At 44.3% G+C, this 17,733-nt stretch overlaps 1 protein-coding gene across 15 annotated transcripts in view; it reads left to right on the top strand.

Annotated features, from left to right (window-relative positions):
• The window catches only part of JAKMIP3 (Janus kinase and microtubule interacting protein 3), a 75,814-nt gene that overhangs the window by 49,123 nt on the left and 8,958 nt on the right, over positions 1-17,733 (top strand). For 6 of the 15 annotated variants that reach the window (XM_066598863.1, XM_066598859.1, XM_066598861.1 and 3 more), the window contains 7 exons: positions 589-705; positions 3,172-3,300; positions 7,127-7,210; positions 10,428-10,490; positions 12,173-12,271; positions 14,807-14,905; positions 14,990-15,043. In XM_066598863.1, the coding sequence (XP_066454960.1) occupies positions 589-705; positions 3,172-3,300; positions 7,127-7,210; positions 10,428-10,490; positions 12,173-12,271; positions 14,807-14,905; positions 14,990-15,043 (645 nt within the window). Of the gene's footprint in view, positions 1-588; positions 706-3,171; positions 3,301-7,126; positions 7,211-10,427; positions 10,491-12,172; positions 12,272-14,806; positions 14,906-14,989; positions 15,050-17,733 lie in introns of all 15 variants that reach the window. The other 9 variants (XM_066598858.1, XM_066598856.1, XM_066598855.1 and 6 more) reach the window with 4 other exon arrangements.

Below are 17,733 nucleotides of genomic sequence, written 5' to 3'. Positions count from 1 at the left end.
AGGTATTCACATGAAATACTGTAATACTGCATTTCCCCTGCAGCGGCGGGAAATGTCAGGCTGGCAGTCAATTACCACGGAAAAATCAGCTGTTTGCAGTTGGTGTGGAGAGTAGGACTCAGGCCTCAGTCACACGGGCGCATCGGCTGTTACTGCAGGTAGCAGACGGCCGTACCTGAAGACGGACCTCTCTGTGCAGCGCCGGAGGAAAGAACATGGGACCGGCTTCATTGCCGGTCATGTGTTCTTTCATCAGTGCTGCAGAGAGATGTTAGTCTGACTATTGCTCAAATCACATGTATGCAGTCCTGGCGCCATTTTTGCTGATATGCGCGACACTTTAGAATTGTGTCGGCAGTAGTGAGTTGTCATCAGTGACAAACTCATGTGATAATTTACTACATTTTTCAATTACCACTTAGAGACTTGCATCGGGCTTCTATTGGCTTGTGCTCTTGGCCTGCACTTCGGGACATTGCATTGTTTGAAATAGTCTAAAAGTTCCAATTTCCCATGAAATGACATGACATGTACAGCACTGCGGGACAAAGTCCATCCAATAATGTACCTTCCATTTCTACCTTCTAGCCGGTAGTGGAAACATTTTTTGGCTATGATGAAGAAGCATCTCTGGATTCTGATGGCTCCTCAATCTCCTACCAAACAGACCGCACTCCCTGCACTCCGGATGAGGATTTGGAAGAGGTGATCTGATTTCATTAATTATTTACTTTACACAATTAACCCATTAAGGACTCAACCACTTAGGATGCTAGGGATTTGTTTCTTGTTTTTGCCTTACCGGAGTCCAACAGCCACAACCTTAGTTTCTTTTTCTTATTTCTAGAACTAGATGACAGCTTAATTTTTTTTCAGGACAAGCTGTTTTTTTTAAACTGCGCTCTATTAACCCTCTAAAGACATGGCCTAGTTTAGTACTTAGGGATGAAACAAATTTTTAGGATTTTCATCTACACCTTTCAAATGTCGTAACGCTTTCATTTTCTCACTGACATAGTTGCATGCAGGATTGTTTTTTTTTTGCCGGTTGATGTGCTCAAGAAGATACCAAAATTATACACTCATTGTCAAAAATCAAATCAAGCACCTAGAAGGAGTTTTCGGAATCAAATGAAGCTTTCTCAGTGTGATTGTAACATTGATATGTGATTACAATATCAGAGCAAAAGGAGAATTTATTGGGGAAACCTGACCCCTTGAAGGAGGCTCTAGTACCCTGTTGTACCGCCTCTAGCTTGGATACAAGATGTGATACGGACAGGGTAGAAGGCTGTAGTACCCTGTTGGGCCACCTCTATTTTGGATACAAGATGTGATATGGGCAGGCATGGAGGCTCTAGTACCCTGTTGTACCGCCTCTACCTTGGATATAAGATGTGATATGGGCAGGCATGAAGGCTCTAGTACCCTCTTGTACTGCCTCTAGCTTGGATACAAGATGTGATACGGGCAGACATGGAGGCTCTAGTACCCTGTTGAGCACCTCTAGCTTGGATACAAGATGTGATACGGGCAGGCATGGAGGCTCTAGTACCCTGTTGAGCACCTCTAGCTTGGATATAAGACGTTATACCGGCGGGCATGGAGGCATACAGGTTCCATATGATATCCTGTGGCTTTCAGTCCACATTTGTTGTAACTGAGCCTCTATATTGTGCAAACTTGTAAACTGTAAAAGCTGGCATCCCAGATGGTCTCATACATATTCTATTGGCAATAAATCTGGGCAGGCCACGAAAGTGCGGCAATGTTGTGGGGACATTCCTGTGACCCCTTTGTGTGCGCGGCTGATCATCATCCTGCTGGAAAATGCCTGTTGGAAGCCGCCATGAGGGGAACACATGTGGCTGCAGGATGTCCTGAACATAATGCTGAGCTGTCATTATCCCTTGTACCTCTACTAGGGGTGACCGACTGTTGTATGCAGTGGCCCCCAGACCATCACACCAGCAGGGAGCAGTGTGCCGCTCCACAGCAAAGGCATGATTGAGGCGCTCACTCCAAGTCTCCAGACCCGAACATGGCTATCAGTGCCTAAACTAAACCTGGATTCATGCTAAATACCATTTGGATCCATCCTGTAGCAGTCTAGTTTCATTATTCATGATACCACTGCAAATGGAGAAGATAGTTGTTAGGTATCAAAGACAGTACACATAATGGGCGCCATGAGACTATATGTCCCTTAGCCAAGCACCTGGAAATGGTTCTGACAGACATAGGGATGTAACAACGGCGCCCCCTGTCTCTGGATGATGGACAATGAAACAGTTGGAACTGCTTGTCAGACGCTCCTCTCTGTTAGTGGTTTGTAGAGGGGGTCCTGAGCCCGGTCACCTTGTGTGCCCTCACACATCCACTGGTCCCAACATCTCCTAACAGTCTGGTAATAATAGCTCAGGTTGTCGGCAATTCATGGATACGACCATCCAGCTTCTCACCTCCCAATAATGCGCCCCTCTCAGACTCTGGTAACGGGGTGACATCTCTTCTCTGCATCGTAGAGGCGTCTAGTGGTCAATAAGCTCTACACAAGCGGAAGAAGAGGTCAACTACACACGAGGAGCCTCCGAGAGCCTCTTATAGGCCAAGGGGGGAACCACTTTTAGGGCCTCCGGTGACAAGACCGTTCATCTAATCACCACAATTCTCATCATTTACAGATCTGCCCGAGATGGAACTGCAGGACGAGTCTTGCAGCAAAATAACAATTCATTCTAGGGAGTTGATTGTTTTTTTGACTAAGAGTGTATATATTTTTACATTTTTCGATTTTTGCACAATAAAACACCTTTTTTAGAAAATAAATTTTTTTGACATTGCTGCATTCAAAGACCCAAAACATTTTTATTTTTCTATGGACAGAGATATGCAGGGGCTTGTTTTTTTATGTAAAGAGCTGTCGTTTTTACTGGCATCGTGTTTGCTGTATATATGACTTTTTAAAATTAATTTTATTACATTTTTGGGAGGCGATTCAGGCGAATTGAGCTAAAGGGGATTTAGGCTCCTTTTTTTCTTAATAGTGTCTGCAGTGATGTCAGGTGAAGGTATAGAGATGTTAATATTTTTTCATCTTACATTATTATGTTCCAAGAAGAAAGTATAACTATTGTTGCCATGTAATAGAACTGTATTTGAACATGATAGGGTATGGCTAAGGAAGAGACAGACCTGCGATTCCGCCAGCTGACCATGGAATACCAGGCCCTACAGCGGGCATATGCACTTCTACAGGAACAAGTTGGTGGAACCCTTGATGCAGAACGGGAAGTTAAGGTAATATTTTCGTCTATCCCTCTTAATTAATTAAACATTCTCATACGGGCAGACTTATTGGCCAAGTGCAGGGACAAAAATATGGGACTTACAGTGGGAAAAAAAGTATTTAGTCAGATACCAATTGTACAAGTTCTCCCACTTAAAAAGATGAGAGAGGCCTGTAATTGTCATCATAGGTAGACCTCAACTCTGAGAGACAACATGAGAAAACACATCTAGAAAATCACATTGTCTGATTTTTAACGCATTTATTTGCAAATTATGGTGGAAAACAAGTATTTGGTCAATAACAAAAGTTCATCCCAATACTTTGTTATATATCCTTTATTGGCAATGACAGAGGTCAAACGTTTTCTGTAAGTCCTCACAAGGTTGGCACACACTGCTGCTGGTATGTTGGCCCATTCCTCCATGCAGATCTCCTCAAGAGCAGTGATGTTTTGGGGCTGTCGCTGGGCAACACGGACTTTCAACTCCCTCCAAAGGTTTTCTATAGGGTTGAGATCTGGAGACTGGCTAGGCCACTCCAGGACCTTGAAATGCTTCTTATGAAGCCATTCCATCATTGCCCGAGGTGGTGCGCTTGGGATCATTGTCATGCTGAAAGACCCAGCCACGTTTCATCTTCAGTGCCCTTGCTGATGGAAGGAGGTTTGCACTCAAAGTCTCACAATACATGGCCCCATTCATTCTTTCAAGTATACGGGTCAGTCGTCCTGGTCCCTTTCCAGAGAAACGGCCCCAAAGCATGATGTTGCCACCCCCAAGCTTTACAGTAGGCATGGTGTTCTTTGGATGCAACTCAGCATTCTTTCTCCTCCAATGAGTTGTGTTTCTGCCAAACAGTTCTACTTTGGTTTCATCTGACCATATGACATTCCCCCAGTACTCTTCTGGATCATCCAAATGCTCTCTGGCAAACTTCAGTTGGCCCCTGACATGTACTGACTTAAGCAGGGGGACACATCTGGCACTGCAGGATCTGAGTCCCTGGCGGCATAGTGTGTTATTGATGGTAGCCTTTGTTACGTTGGTCCCAGCTCTCTCCAGGTCATTCTCTAGGTTCCCCCCGTGTGGTTCTGGGATTTTTGCTCACTGTTCTTGTGATCATTTTGACCCCATGGGGTGAGATCTTGCGTGGAGCTCCAGATCGAGGGAGATTATCAGTGGTCTTGTATCTCTTCCATTTCCTAATTATTGCTCCCACAGTTGATTTCTTCATACCAAGCTGCTTGCCTATTGCAGATTCAGTCTTCCCAGTCTGGTGCAGGGCTACAATTTTGTTTCTGGTGTCCTTCGACAGCTCTTTGGTCTTCACCATAGTGGAGTTTGGAGTGTGACTGCTTGGGGTTGTGGACAGGTGTCTTTTATACTGATAAGTTCAAACAGGTGCCATTACTACAGGTAATGAGTGGAGGACAGAGGAGCCTCTTAAGGAACAAGTTACAGGTCTGTGAGACCCAGAAATCTTGCTTGTTTGTAGGTGACCAAATACTTATTTTCCACCATAATTGGCAAATACATTCGTTAAAAATCAGACAATGTGATTTTCTGGATGTGTTTTCTCATGTTGTCTCTCATAGTTGAGGTCTGCCTATGATGTCAATTACAGGCCTCTCTCATCTTTTTAAGTGGGAGAACTTGTACAATTTGTATCTGACTAAATACTCCCCCCCCCCCCCCCCCTGCTGTATGTAACAGATTCAACATGCCATATAACACAATTTAAGTCATTTTCCAGTGCGGTGCCATCTTCTGTTCCAATCTATGTCAGACTTTCTGTATCAGTCAATTACTTTCTGTCTCAGTGACCACAGAGCTTAGTATCTTAAGAATCTTAAAGGGGTTCTCCACTTCAGACAATCTCTATTTGATAAAGGGGTCCCTTAATAAGTTTATCACAAAATGTTCACCTGCTGGGAAATCCCATCAATCAATTTGTGGGGAGAGATTGCAGTAAGTGTTCAGTTTCCCTGCAGCGCCATCACAGGGGAAATTAAGCATTACACAGTGTCCATTCAAGTCTTTAGGTTGCCTGTGTAATGTAGGACATGACAGCTCTCCCAGAGAGAGAAATGCTCTTTGTAGTTACACTTCATTCTTGCCAAGAGACGAGGATCGACCTAAAACACAGAATCGACCTCTTTCACCCTAGGATTTCCTTATAGGGTATATGGAGACTTATGGCATTTTCTAAATTGGACAAACCCTTTAAAAACGTTTTCCAAACAGGAAAAAAAATCTATGTGGGGGAATGGGATAAAAAAAAGCAATTCTCACCAATCACAGCGTTTTTTCGAGACACAGAAAAAATTCTATGGGCAGGGAATGGAATCCTTGCGGGTCTGACGGCAGAAGCGTCTGCAGATGTCATATTCCATTCATGGTGGTATCACTTCTGAAGCCAGTGATTGGTTGCAGCAATCACATGAACAAAGATTGGCATCTAAACGGTATAGATCCTTCCGGAACCAGACCTGTGGGGATCATGGTAGCTACACTTGACCGAGGAACTACTAAGTATTCCTTTTTTTTTTTTTACCCTACTCATTGCCCATATAATTTTTTTGTGCCTTGGAAAACCGCTTTGTCTCGTGTGGTCACAGATCATAATTCAGGTCGGGAGGGGTATCATCTCTCCTTAAGGAGAGCACGTAAAAGGTGTGCCGAGACACCTAGGAGGTGAGTGAGGAGACTGATAAGGCCATGCATGCTCCTCTGGGTAATATATGCAAATAAGGAAGATGGAACGATACCTCTGCAGTGCCACCTATTGGATGGCAGCATTCCTGCAAATCAATGTCAGAACGTTTTGAAACATTTTAAAACAATGATTGGGACTTGAAAACCAAGCCAGAAATCCATACACAGACAGCTGTTTCGGGGTGTTTTCCCCTCATCGGTGTGCAGTAGGATTCTGGCTTGGCTAGTGAGAGGCCTGTGACTTGGATCGGGAGGGGTATCGTCTCTTCTTAATTCATAATTAATTAGTAATTTAACATGGAACTTGGGGGAAACAGAATGGAAAGTTTCCACCTACGTTTCTGCTAAGTTGGAGGAGCACCAATGCTTGAGTGTGGTTACAGAGTACATAGAAACCCTGTATAGTATAGACGGATCAAGCTGATATTAGCAAAAATGTCCTGCATAACCACATCTTTTGCCCTCTGTTAGTGGCCAGTGAAACTTTGTGTAGGTCTTTTTTGCCCACAATTTTGGTAACAAATCTCCTGCCATGGAGCCATATTTCATATTAGTATATTAGACAATGTAGAACGGAATACTTTAATGCAGATCTCTAATTCAACCGCCACTATTCAAGCAAAACATGACAGCAGAAGAGAAAATGTGTTCATTGGCAAAACATCATGGAGGTTAAATTTTCATCCCTAAGCCTTAGACTTAGATAATATGGTAAAGAGGACCTGTCATCTCCCGAAATCAGTGGGGCTGGCTGCATAGCTTTGCTGACACAACCCCACTGTCTCTAATGATGTCTTCTGTTTTTATGCAACCCCATTCCCCATACCAACTCTCTTTAGATTCGGCTGACGGTACTATGAATGTATCAGGTGAGCGATCCACACCGCTCACTGTCACTTGACTGATAGTGAATATTGGCGACTGCCCACCGGACACATTCATAGCGCCAGGAGACAAGAAGTACCAATATGTGGGGGGAGCATAAACCAGAAAAAGACATCATCAGCCGAGCTGTGACTGCAAAGTTATACCGCCTGACACGAGGACATGACAGGTGCACCTTAATTTGTAATTTGGTAACGTTTTATTTTACTATGTTGTCTCTGCATATATCCCACAGACCCGAGAGCAGCTTCAAGCAGATATCTATCACTATCAAACAAGGATAGAAGATATGGAGAAAGCAATGTCTGAGCAGGGTCAGGTGAGATACATATTCCACATATTACAGGTGGTGGTAGGTGACACAAGTTATCATAGGATACGATGCAGATGACAGAGTTACAAAACTAGAAGTTTTTTACTTTTAAGCAACTGGAAAAGAAAGATGTTATGCAATCTAGGAAGCAATGTAAGAGCCAGAGAATGATCACGATACCATATATAATCCTGACTACCACTAAGTACGGATGATATCTGTAAGAGAATGATAACTGTGATTCTATACACCTGAAGAATAACAATGCTCCACACTTTGTATGGTACAATTCACAATGTAAGAATGCGCAAAGTTAAGTAGCAATAACAGTTCAGTCCTATCTGGGAGAACTCTGGGTAAATTTCAAGATCTGAAGCAGAGGCGTAACCTGAAGCTTCTGGGCTCCAAAGCAAAACCTGTAACAGGGGCCCCAAACTATAATGCTTTACTCATAGTACTGGGCTCCCTATATGGAGAAGGGAGGCCTTATGGGCCCCCTAAGGCTCCTGGGCCCGGGTGCAACTGCATCCCCTGCATCCTCTATAGTTACGCCCCTGATCTGAAGAACAGGGGTCCCGTGTCCCCTAATCTCCTTACTGTGCGGTTACTGCAACCACAACCCCCCCCCCCCCCACCCCCACCCCCCACAGTGAGGAGGAGACTGAATGGAGCGCTGGTCTTATTAAGGCACCTGGGTTGTATTGACTTTCAATGGGTATTTCCATCCTCCCTATTGAAATGACTGGTGCGCCCACTGTGCGTGCTCGGCCTGTACTCCATTCATTCTGACGTCACCGAGGGAGGAGAAGCGATTCGTGCAGTGATAGGCAGAGGGAGTACAACCCCTTTAAAGTGCCTATTTAACCTGGGGGGTTACATACTGTATATTTTATTTTATTTTTTATATATATTTTATATTTTTTAATAGTCACGCCCTTTTTAGTTTTTCCAGTGATTCTCCCAGTCAATCAGAAGAAAAACCTTTGAGGATATTAGATTTTTTGTGCGTTCTATTATATGCTAGCCTTCTACAGTAAATTACAATACTTTTATATCCTAATTGCTATTACCTTGTTCTTCCTATTCCTTTTATGCCCATGGAGTGCCACAAGCATCATCGCTCTGATTCTCTGCGTTTGTTGATCAAACTGCAAATCTACAAAGACGGTCTGGCACAGGCGCGCTTATATTACTGCACTGATACGGTTTTGACATTAGAACGATCAGACTGAAACACGATAGTGATCAAAGCTTTCTAAATGAATCTTCTGTGATAAAAAAGTCTGCTTTCTAGAATAGGCTTTTACTTAATGCAATTACAAAGTACACAAGCACCGCAGGTGGAGGCGGCGGTGGGGGCTCTCAAGCACAGAACATCGGCTGGCATAGAAATAAGGGCTGCAGAGGTTGCAACTGCGTACGGGTCCATATGTCTAGGTGCCCTGGTAACGCAACAGCAATTTAGTACATGGGTCATATATCACGCTGCTGTATAGGATCATGATAGATGGGCTATTACAATGAACAAATACTCTAAGAGACTTGGCCAGTTGTAATCTATTGAAGGCGAATCCTTGGGATAGGCCGTCCATAGCAGGTCAGCGGGAACACCGCCAGTCAGCTGTTGGCTCGTCCGACGCACTGAACTTATTTCTGCAAGTGGAATTAGTAGTGGAATTAGCGCAATGAAAATAATGGGTGCCTATAAAGTGTGGCTTCTGTCCATAATGCAATCGGATGGGACTTGCGCAAGAAAATATTTTGTGCGAATACAGTCTAAGGGCGGATTCAGACGAGCGTGTACTTTGCTGAATTCGCTTTTTGCTCATCGTTCATACAAGCTTGCAGGAACAGTTCGCAAACAAATTATGTTTAATGTTCAGAGACTTCAACACACGTAGTGAATGTCAACTTGAAAATCACATAAATGGCGCACAAATCACCTGTTCAGGCGGCCCGGGTGTGGCGAGTATACGCTGAGCCCAGAATATCATCAGGCGGAGGGAGACAGTTTAGCTCTGCTAAACTGCCTCTCCTCTTCTGCCCCCTCGCCCTCTCTTAGTAATGGAAGGGGTTAGGAGCTAGTGTGCTAAGCTCCCGCCATCTCTCCGCCCCTTGTCGGCTGCCAACAATGAGAGGGGCTGGGACAGGGTGGGAGCTCAGCAAATAGCTCCCGCCCCATCCCGCCCCCTCCCATTGCAAACAGCCAGCAAGGGGCGAAGAAGAGGAAGGAAGAGGGTGAGAGTTTAGCAGACACGCTGCTAAACTCCCTTCCACTTCCCTTCTCCGGCAGCTACCATAGGCTCTTATAGGAGCCTATGGGAGCCGCCTCCATATTCCAGCCAAGAAGATAGTTCCTGAACTATTTTTTCTGGCTGGTGTAAAAGCACCTGGCTGAAATGCGCTCGTATGTGCTATCTTGGCCGGCCAGGCGCTTTTACGCTACGGGAATACGCCCATCTGAACTGCTGCACTATAAACTAATGCATCAGATGGGCATATATCGGCCGGCCGTAAAAGCGCGGCCGATATACACTCGTGTGAAAGAGCCTTGAGGCCTCCTGCCCACGGCCGTGTCGGACTCTGCCAGCAGAATATCGCAACAGAATCCGACATGGTACCCCCTAAAGACCCCATACTCACCTCTCCGGATCCGCTGCGCGAGTCCCGTCCGGCAGTGGACACTGACCTGTAATCACGTGCTACTTGCGCTGTGCTCACAGCAGAAGTATTGCATGACGAACGGCTTCCATTGACTACAATGGAAGCCAGACGCGGGTTTTTCCGCGGCAATTAGAACATGCCGCGATTCCTTTCAAGCTTTAGTGTCAAGTTGGCTTTTGCTATATTCGTAATCGGGATACATACAATAAGCGATTAGTGTCCACACAATACAACGCCGGTGGCTGATCGCTCGTCCTGCACTATAGTGTCTGCAGCAACACAAAATAGAAATTGTATCACGGTAGAGAGATGTGCGGGTGATACAGGAGCGGCTCCTCCGCTCTGGCGGTGGGTCACATCGGTTTGGCTGTATTGTTCTCTGCTTTTGTTTTTTAGCCAAATCAGCTATAAAGTAAGACATAAATCACTGCAAATAAAAGACTTGGAAATCTCCTAGGATAAAGCACGCACCAAGGATTTTTTTCGTAATCTGTTCTCCACAGCGCCCTCTAGAGGACTTTCTATATATTTTCAATGTCTGCATTCTTCTTTTTTCAAGGACATGAAATGGATAGAGGAGAAGCAAGCGCTTTACAAACGGAACCAGGAACTCTTCGACAAAGTAAGATCTCTAACGAAGCTGATCTGGTTTTAATGACTTAAGGCTCGAAACGATAATGGTTCAAAAAACGAGTGAAAGTCAAAACGCCGCCAACGGCGAAGGAGACTCGTTCACTTTTCGTTCAGCATTCATTTCATGCGGGCGTAAGAATCATCGTTTCGTTTGAATCCCGATCGTTCAGTCGCTATCAATCACTTATACAGCGAATGTGCCGACTGAGCGATTTCTCATTTGAAGGAGCCAACAATGTATCGGCCGCATAAACAGGCCGCCCAGGAGCGAACGAGCGAACTCTGTCATCGTTCACCCTTAAAATGACTCCTCACCCTTTATTATCACCTGTCAATGTACTAACCTTAAGGGCTCCTTCACACGGGCGCTCGCGATATCGCCACGAGAAAGTCGCGGCAAAGTCACAGCTTCGTTCAGGCGATTTCTGTGGATTTTCTCGTGGTGATATCGCCAGTATGAAGGAGCCCTTAGGTGGACCTGTCATTGGGTAAAGTCAGGCTGCATGGCTCTGCAGCTGCAGACACACTGACTCTATCCCAGTAACGTTTTTTTCACATTCCCTTCCCTTTGGTTGGACGGGCTTCGGTTAGGTCCGGCTCCTGGTGCTGTCAATGTATCAAGTAAACAGTCCCCACGGTTCACATTGCATCGGTGACATCAGACTTGATGTCACCCATTGAGAGTGAGCCCTATGTGATACATTGATAGTGCCGAGAAGCAGGAGCTAAGAAAAGCCGTCTGAGCACTGAGCGATCACTCCACTAGGTCCTGCTAGCTCATGACATCTTGTGATCAGTACCATGTGATGGCCGCGCCGTGGTCTGCTCTCAGATAATGGGCTGACCTCTCCTCTGCGCAGCAACAATGGTGAGTTGAGTGACTTTGACCACGGGTAGATTGTTGGTGCCCGGAGGTGTGGTGCCGGTAATTCGGAAACAGTCACACTTGTTGGCTGTTCCTGAACCGCGCTATTAAGAGTCAACCAAGACTGGTTGAACCATGGACACACATCCAACAGAAGATCACACAGCGGTTAGCCACATGTGATTGATCCTAGAGGCAAGTGTCAGGAGGCCCATGTGGTATCCCAGCATCAAAGTGCCACATTGGACCAACCGATCCAGCAGGACAAAAGTGGAAAAGTTAGACAAATTTCCACAATGATCATGCGGTGTACCTTGCGTCAACTAGGGTTCAACAGACGAAGACCAACAAAGGTGCCCCTGATGATGCCATGTTATTACCAACAATGCCTTGCATAGGCCCGGGAAAGACGTCAATGGACCTTGGATCCATGGCAGAAGGTCTTCTGGGGTGACAAGTCCCATTTCCTGGCATAAACAGCATGCAGCTGTGTCCCATAGTTGTACCTTTGGGGTTTAACAGGCGGTGGTGGCAGTGTAATGGTCCAGGGAGTGTTTTCCTGGCATAGCCTTGGACCTTTGGTCATAATACCTCAAACCTTGAATGGTGGAATCTGTCCCCAATGTCTGGGAAATGGGGAATCTAGCCCTAACCTACTAATGCAAGAGGACCCAAAAAAGGTGGATCGGCTCGTTATTGAGTAGGTGTTCCTAATGTAGTGGCCGTTCAGTGTATACAAATTACGATAATAATACAAAATTGGTTGTGTATACATAATACAATTAACTCTTTATATTCCATCATAGATCAAACAAATGGAGACTGATGAAGCCAAGTTGAAACATGATGTCCAAGATGCAAAAGACCAGAATGAACTTCTGGAGTTCAGGATCCTAGAGCTTGAAGTGAGAACTTTAGAAATTTCTTTATTTAAAGGAGTTTTCCAGGACTCAACTATTGATTTTTTCCTTAGCACAGTTGATCAATAGCAGATCGAAACTAGCATAGCTCTGTATACCGCGGAGCGGTGTGGAAAAGTATTACAGGCTCAGTCTCATTCACTTAAATGGGATTTGATCCTGCAGTACCATTTCAGACCACTGCACAGTGTATGGAGCTATGTGTTTCCAGTGTACCGTGGCTTTGGCAAACAGCTGTTTGGCGGGGGTGATGAGTGTCAGCCCCCTGCCGATCTGAAATTGATGAACTATCTTCAGGATAAGTTACAAATAGTTGAAACCTGAAAAAGACCCTTTAATTTACATTTTTTTTACATGAAATATCAATAGACATTTTCATCTGACTTGCTCTAAATTTCCATTTCTTTTTTGTTATCTCACAAAACTGAAAGGTCCTACATTTTATGTTGAACATTGGATCTTTTGGAATGTTTGGAAAAATCATTCTCACAATGTCAATACAATGAGGGGCTCAAGCGGAGGACCCACTCTATGACCTCAATATGCCCATGAATGTCTATCCGCGGAATGCAGGATAATCCAGGGTCAACCAGAATTGGAGTCATTCACACGGAGTGGCTGAATCTTATGAGGGGTCTAAGGTGGAGATCCCCCTCTATGACATAAATATGCCTTAGAGTGATTTAGGTATCGCTTGATCCCCCTCTAGGACATAAATATGCCTTAGTAGGGCATATGGACAGGGGTTGTCTTTCTTTAACACTATTTTAAAGTGATTTAGATATTGCTTGATCTTCGGTCTATCATGAAATGGTTGGCCCAATAGAAGGAAGTCCTTACATTCTGGGGCAAGCTCACTGAGCTGATAACTATTAGCCATTTTCAATCGAATGGAGTTCCAACCATTCGTGTTATTAGAGGAGTATTACCCTTTCCATTGATATAGATATTGATATTTCAACATTTTACTGTAATTCAATGGTGACTTTCACCATTTGCTTCCGGAGGTTAAAGGGGTTTTCAGCACTACACTATTGATGACCTATCCTCAGGATAAGTCATCAATAGCTGATCAATGGGGTTCCGCTGTTTGGGATCTCCTCAGCTTCTTGAAGTCAAAGAAGAACTCAGGTTAGGGCCGTTGTAAAGAATGGAAAATGGGGAATCTGACCCTAACCTACTAATGCAAGCAGACCCTACCTAAAAGCTGCTCTGCTTAAGTGACCCCACATCTGGAACCATACAGTAAATGTTATACAAGCACATGAAGCGCTAGATATTACACAAGTACATGAACCACAAAATATTCGGGAGATAAGACCTAGCACCCCGGATAAAGTTGACAACCAGACAGACTTATATGAGCTGAGACGTAAGACTAGGTCTAAAACCATCAACTTGACCAAGAACTCCTACAGACTGAGAGTATAACCGGCTTCTACTGTAGAGGAGGAGCCGGAATAAATGTGTACAATATAAAGCTGATTGGCCCGCTGGGACACACACCTCCTAGCCGACCGATCAATCCATACATGAACAGAGAAGTTTGTCCATCGGTGTCCAGCGCCGAAATGAACTGAGCATGTGCCTGTATGGTCCACAGCTAACGCCATGATGTCACCTCGGTCCAAATCCTATGATAAGGCCGGCAAGCTGTGACACATACCAGGCACAATACCATACATTGTTAAGTCGCTGTACCTGGTATTGTAGGTAAATGGGATTGAGCTGCTCTCAGGTCATGTGACCGAAGAATGTGATCAGCCTCTTCAATCAACTGATTGGCAGAGATCCCAAGCGACGAATGGCCGCAAATCAACTATTGATGACCTATCCTGGGGATGACAGTTGACGGTTCATTACAAGATCACCTGTGTGATAATCCAATGACCATGGGGGCTCCTGTTCAATGACTGTCTTGAAAACCATGATACGCAAAGTATTTTAGAATATAGAAAACTCTTGGATCACCCAATAAATATGTTATATAAGCTAACACCCTTTAACACGTCTCTATTTGTTTATGTAGTGCGCCAAAGTGGTAGTTTAGTGTCACGCTGGCAAATGGCCGTATCCTGCTTGGCTACACTACAGTGAATAGTGGGGGCTTGGTGCTACTGGCTGATCTCTGTCCCATGAGGGTCTGTTCTAGTGTAGTGTGGCATGTTTCCCCCTGCAAAGAGAGTCCAAGAAAGGTGGAGGGGTTAACAAAAAACTCACTCATTTATTGCATTGCACATCATATGGTGATGAAGTAACATCCAAACAGTCCACTTTCACATAGTCCATAACAAGAGGTGGTGGCTGGAAGTACGCTACATTGATTTCTACTATCTTCCAGCCACCAGCTCCAGTACATTAATACAACCTGTATAACAAGAGAAGAATAAAACAATGATATAGCATCAATAAAAATACACGTTTTTAGGACACACCACCCATTTTTCACCGATTTGGCTTAGCGCTATGAACGTTCTGGGTCACTCTATAATAAAGTAAGCATCTTTCTTTTACCCTTAGGAAAGAGAACGGAGGTCGCCGAACATTAATTTCCATCTCATCCCCTTTCCGGAAGGGAAGAGCCCCCTTCAAGTTTATTGTGAAGCTGAAGGGGTGACAGTAAGTGACGTCTATTCTGTAACCACAGAATGAAGAACATACGATGTATCCTTAATAGTGATGGCTGTGTCCACTTCCTCCTAGGACATCATTGTTTCCGAGCTGATGAAGAAGCTGGACATCCTAGGGGATAACGCCGTAAGTGTATGTCCACTTTCTCAATTGCATGTCCTAGCTGTCTCTTTTGTCTCCATGGCAGGCGTGCATTTACCAACATATCATCAGGGGGCACTTCTAATTATTGCTACCTTTTTTTGTTGTTGTAAAAGGAGAACGATCATTATAGGTAAGGCGCTTGGATGAGGCTCCGGCAAGTGGCTGATGGATGCGGAAACCGAGCTAGAAAAGCTCATACTGTTAATATATATTTGATTATTTTACCGGTTTCAGACTATTAGAGGTTATATTCCTGGGAAATCTGCAGCTGGGCGATCAACTAAATGGCCAACCATGTAAAACAAGGTCAGGTCAAGTCTATCAAAGTTGCTTCTTATTAGCAGCTCTCTATTCTAGCTAATAAAAGGGGTTCCCGAGCAGAAGACCTTCCTATATAATGTCCATGTGGACTCATAAGGCATATGGAAAGGGAAAGCTATGGTTGGCCATGTAGTGTTATATGCTGGTTAGTCACAGAAATGGCCTGTCATTGAATACATGGATATGCTGCTCTTTGTTAGCTGCTATCCACTCTGGCTAAGGGTCCTAAGCAGAAGACATTCCTACATGAAGTCCATGCGAAAAGGGGTCATCCTGGTGAGGTACCACTTTAATTATAGGGGTATTCCCAAGATTCACTTTTATCACCCATCCATAGGATCGGTGATAAGAGTTTGATCTGTGGGGGTGAGATCCCCACAGATTCTGAGAATGGGGGATTCTTTGTCCCCTTCTCCTCCTCACTGTGGCTCACAGCACCCCTCACAGTGAGGAGGAGCTTGAATGGAGCAGCATCTTCAATGGAACTGATGGAGATAGTTGGGCACTTATACTCAGCTATTTCCGTCATCCTCATTGACTTTGCATGCTCGATCGCCAATCCATTTAGTCATTGTGGGGGATGCAGTGAGGCAACATTTAGGAGAAATGGGGGGGACACTAGACCCCTATTCTCAGGATCAGTGGGGGTCTCCATGGTGAGGCCCCAACCATTCAGACTTTTGTCACCTATCTTAAGGATAGGTGATAAAAGTCAGTCTTGGGAATAACCCTTTTAAGGGTATTTTCGGAAGTTTACTCTTGATGGCCTATCCTTAGGATAGGTTACCAATATCAGGTCAGTCAGGGTCTAACTCAGAGCACCCCCGGCGATGATTTAGCTCAGGTGAGAGCTGTGACTTCTTCATTGTATGCCAGGCACAGCATGCACATTCTATAGCAGCTGGAATCACTTGATTGAGTTTGAGCTGAAGTATGGCCATGTGACTGATAAACATGACATTACAGGCCTGGAGATGAAGTCACAGTCCTCAATTAAGTGTGCCAGCCCCTTCAAAACAACTGATTAGTAGGGGCGATGGGAGTCAGACCCCCACCAATCCTGATCCCAAGGATAGATCACCAATATTTAAGTCCTGGAAAATGTTTTTGAAGTTTTTAGAAGCGTAGCCTATTTTTGCAAAGGTATATCATTATATGACATTGCAATCCTATAGCAATGGTCTAGCTTGAGCTCATTGTTTTTGGAATCTAGGACAACGTGACGTGCTTTGCTTGGTTGTGTAGCTTTTATTTTTGTTTTATACTTAAAGGATAATTCCACCCAACATGAAAAAATGTAATTTCTAGGTGGCGTTCAATGAGTCAAGATTAAAGGGAACCTGTTACTAGATATGAGCACCATAAACTAAGTTATGATGCTTATGTGCAAAGTTCCCTGAAGTCCGGGAGGTATTTCTTATACTTACTAGGCGCTGTCACCCCCCAAATTCAGCGCGGACCATGCAGCCAGACCACTAGCTGCACACTGTGCACTCGCACTCCTATTGATTGCCATAGGCTGACTTTCGGGGGTGACAGTGCTATATAAGAAATATCTCCTCTGGCTCCATGGAACCTGCCATATGAGCACCATAACTCAATTTATGGTGCTCATACCTGGAGATAGGTTCCCTTCATCCCTCCAATCTTAATATTTCATGTAACTGAATGGAAATTTTACCCATGAGAGATGTGAAAACCCATTTACCTTAATCGAAAAAGGTCAAATATATCTGAAAATAACATGGGATCAGTGAAACCCTATAAGGTCATACCTTAAGAATGGTCCATCCTAAAAAGTAGTTTTCACTGAACGCCACTGAAAGAGGTTGTCCTGGATCAGAAAAAAAATTAAAAAGCTGTTGTGTATAGGCTATGCCTGGTTGTTCTTTTTGTGTAGGGCTTATCCATACTTGGCCTACATAAATATAATGTCCCAGTGTACAGACTTGTACAAACATCACAGGTAGACATAAAGTATACACTTTATTAAGTACAAACGAGAATAACTCAACATGTCATGGAAGGAAACATAAATATGGGAAACTGGCCCTGACCTCTAAGACAAAAAAAAGCTCTATCTATAATCAGGGTGATCGCCCTCATAAGGGCGGCCCCACATCAGGAATGTGGGACAACCCTGACTCTCCCTAGATGATAACAGGTAACAGTGGCAAAGATGAAACACAATATAATACCACACAGTACCGGAAACATGATGTTATAATACTTCAGTATATAAGTAAAACAACTGACAGACTTATCTTAACAGAGATGCAGAGTTCAACCAGGTTCTGCCAATGAGACCAGAAACACCTACAGACAGAAGATCTTCAGACATGAATCAGATA

This window comes from Eleutherodactylus coqui, chromosome 4 (genome assembly GCF_035609145.1).
Source record: "Eleutherodactylus coqui strain aEleCoq1 chromosome 4, aEleCoq1.hap1, whole genome shotgun sequence".
In the NCBI taxonomy this organism is placed as follows: Eukaryota; Metazoa; Chordata; class Amphibia; order Anura; family Eleutherodactylidae; genus Eleutherodactylus; species Eleutherodactylus coqui.
This window is presented reverse-complemented; position numbering and strand designations above follow the sequence as displayed.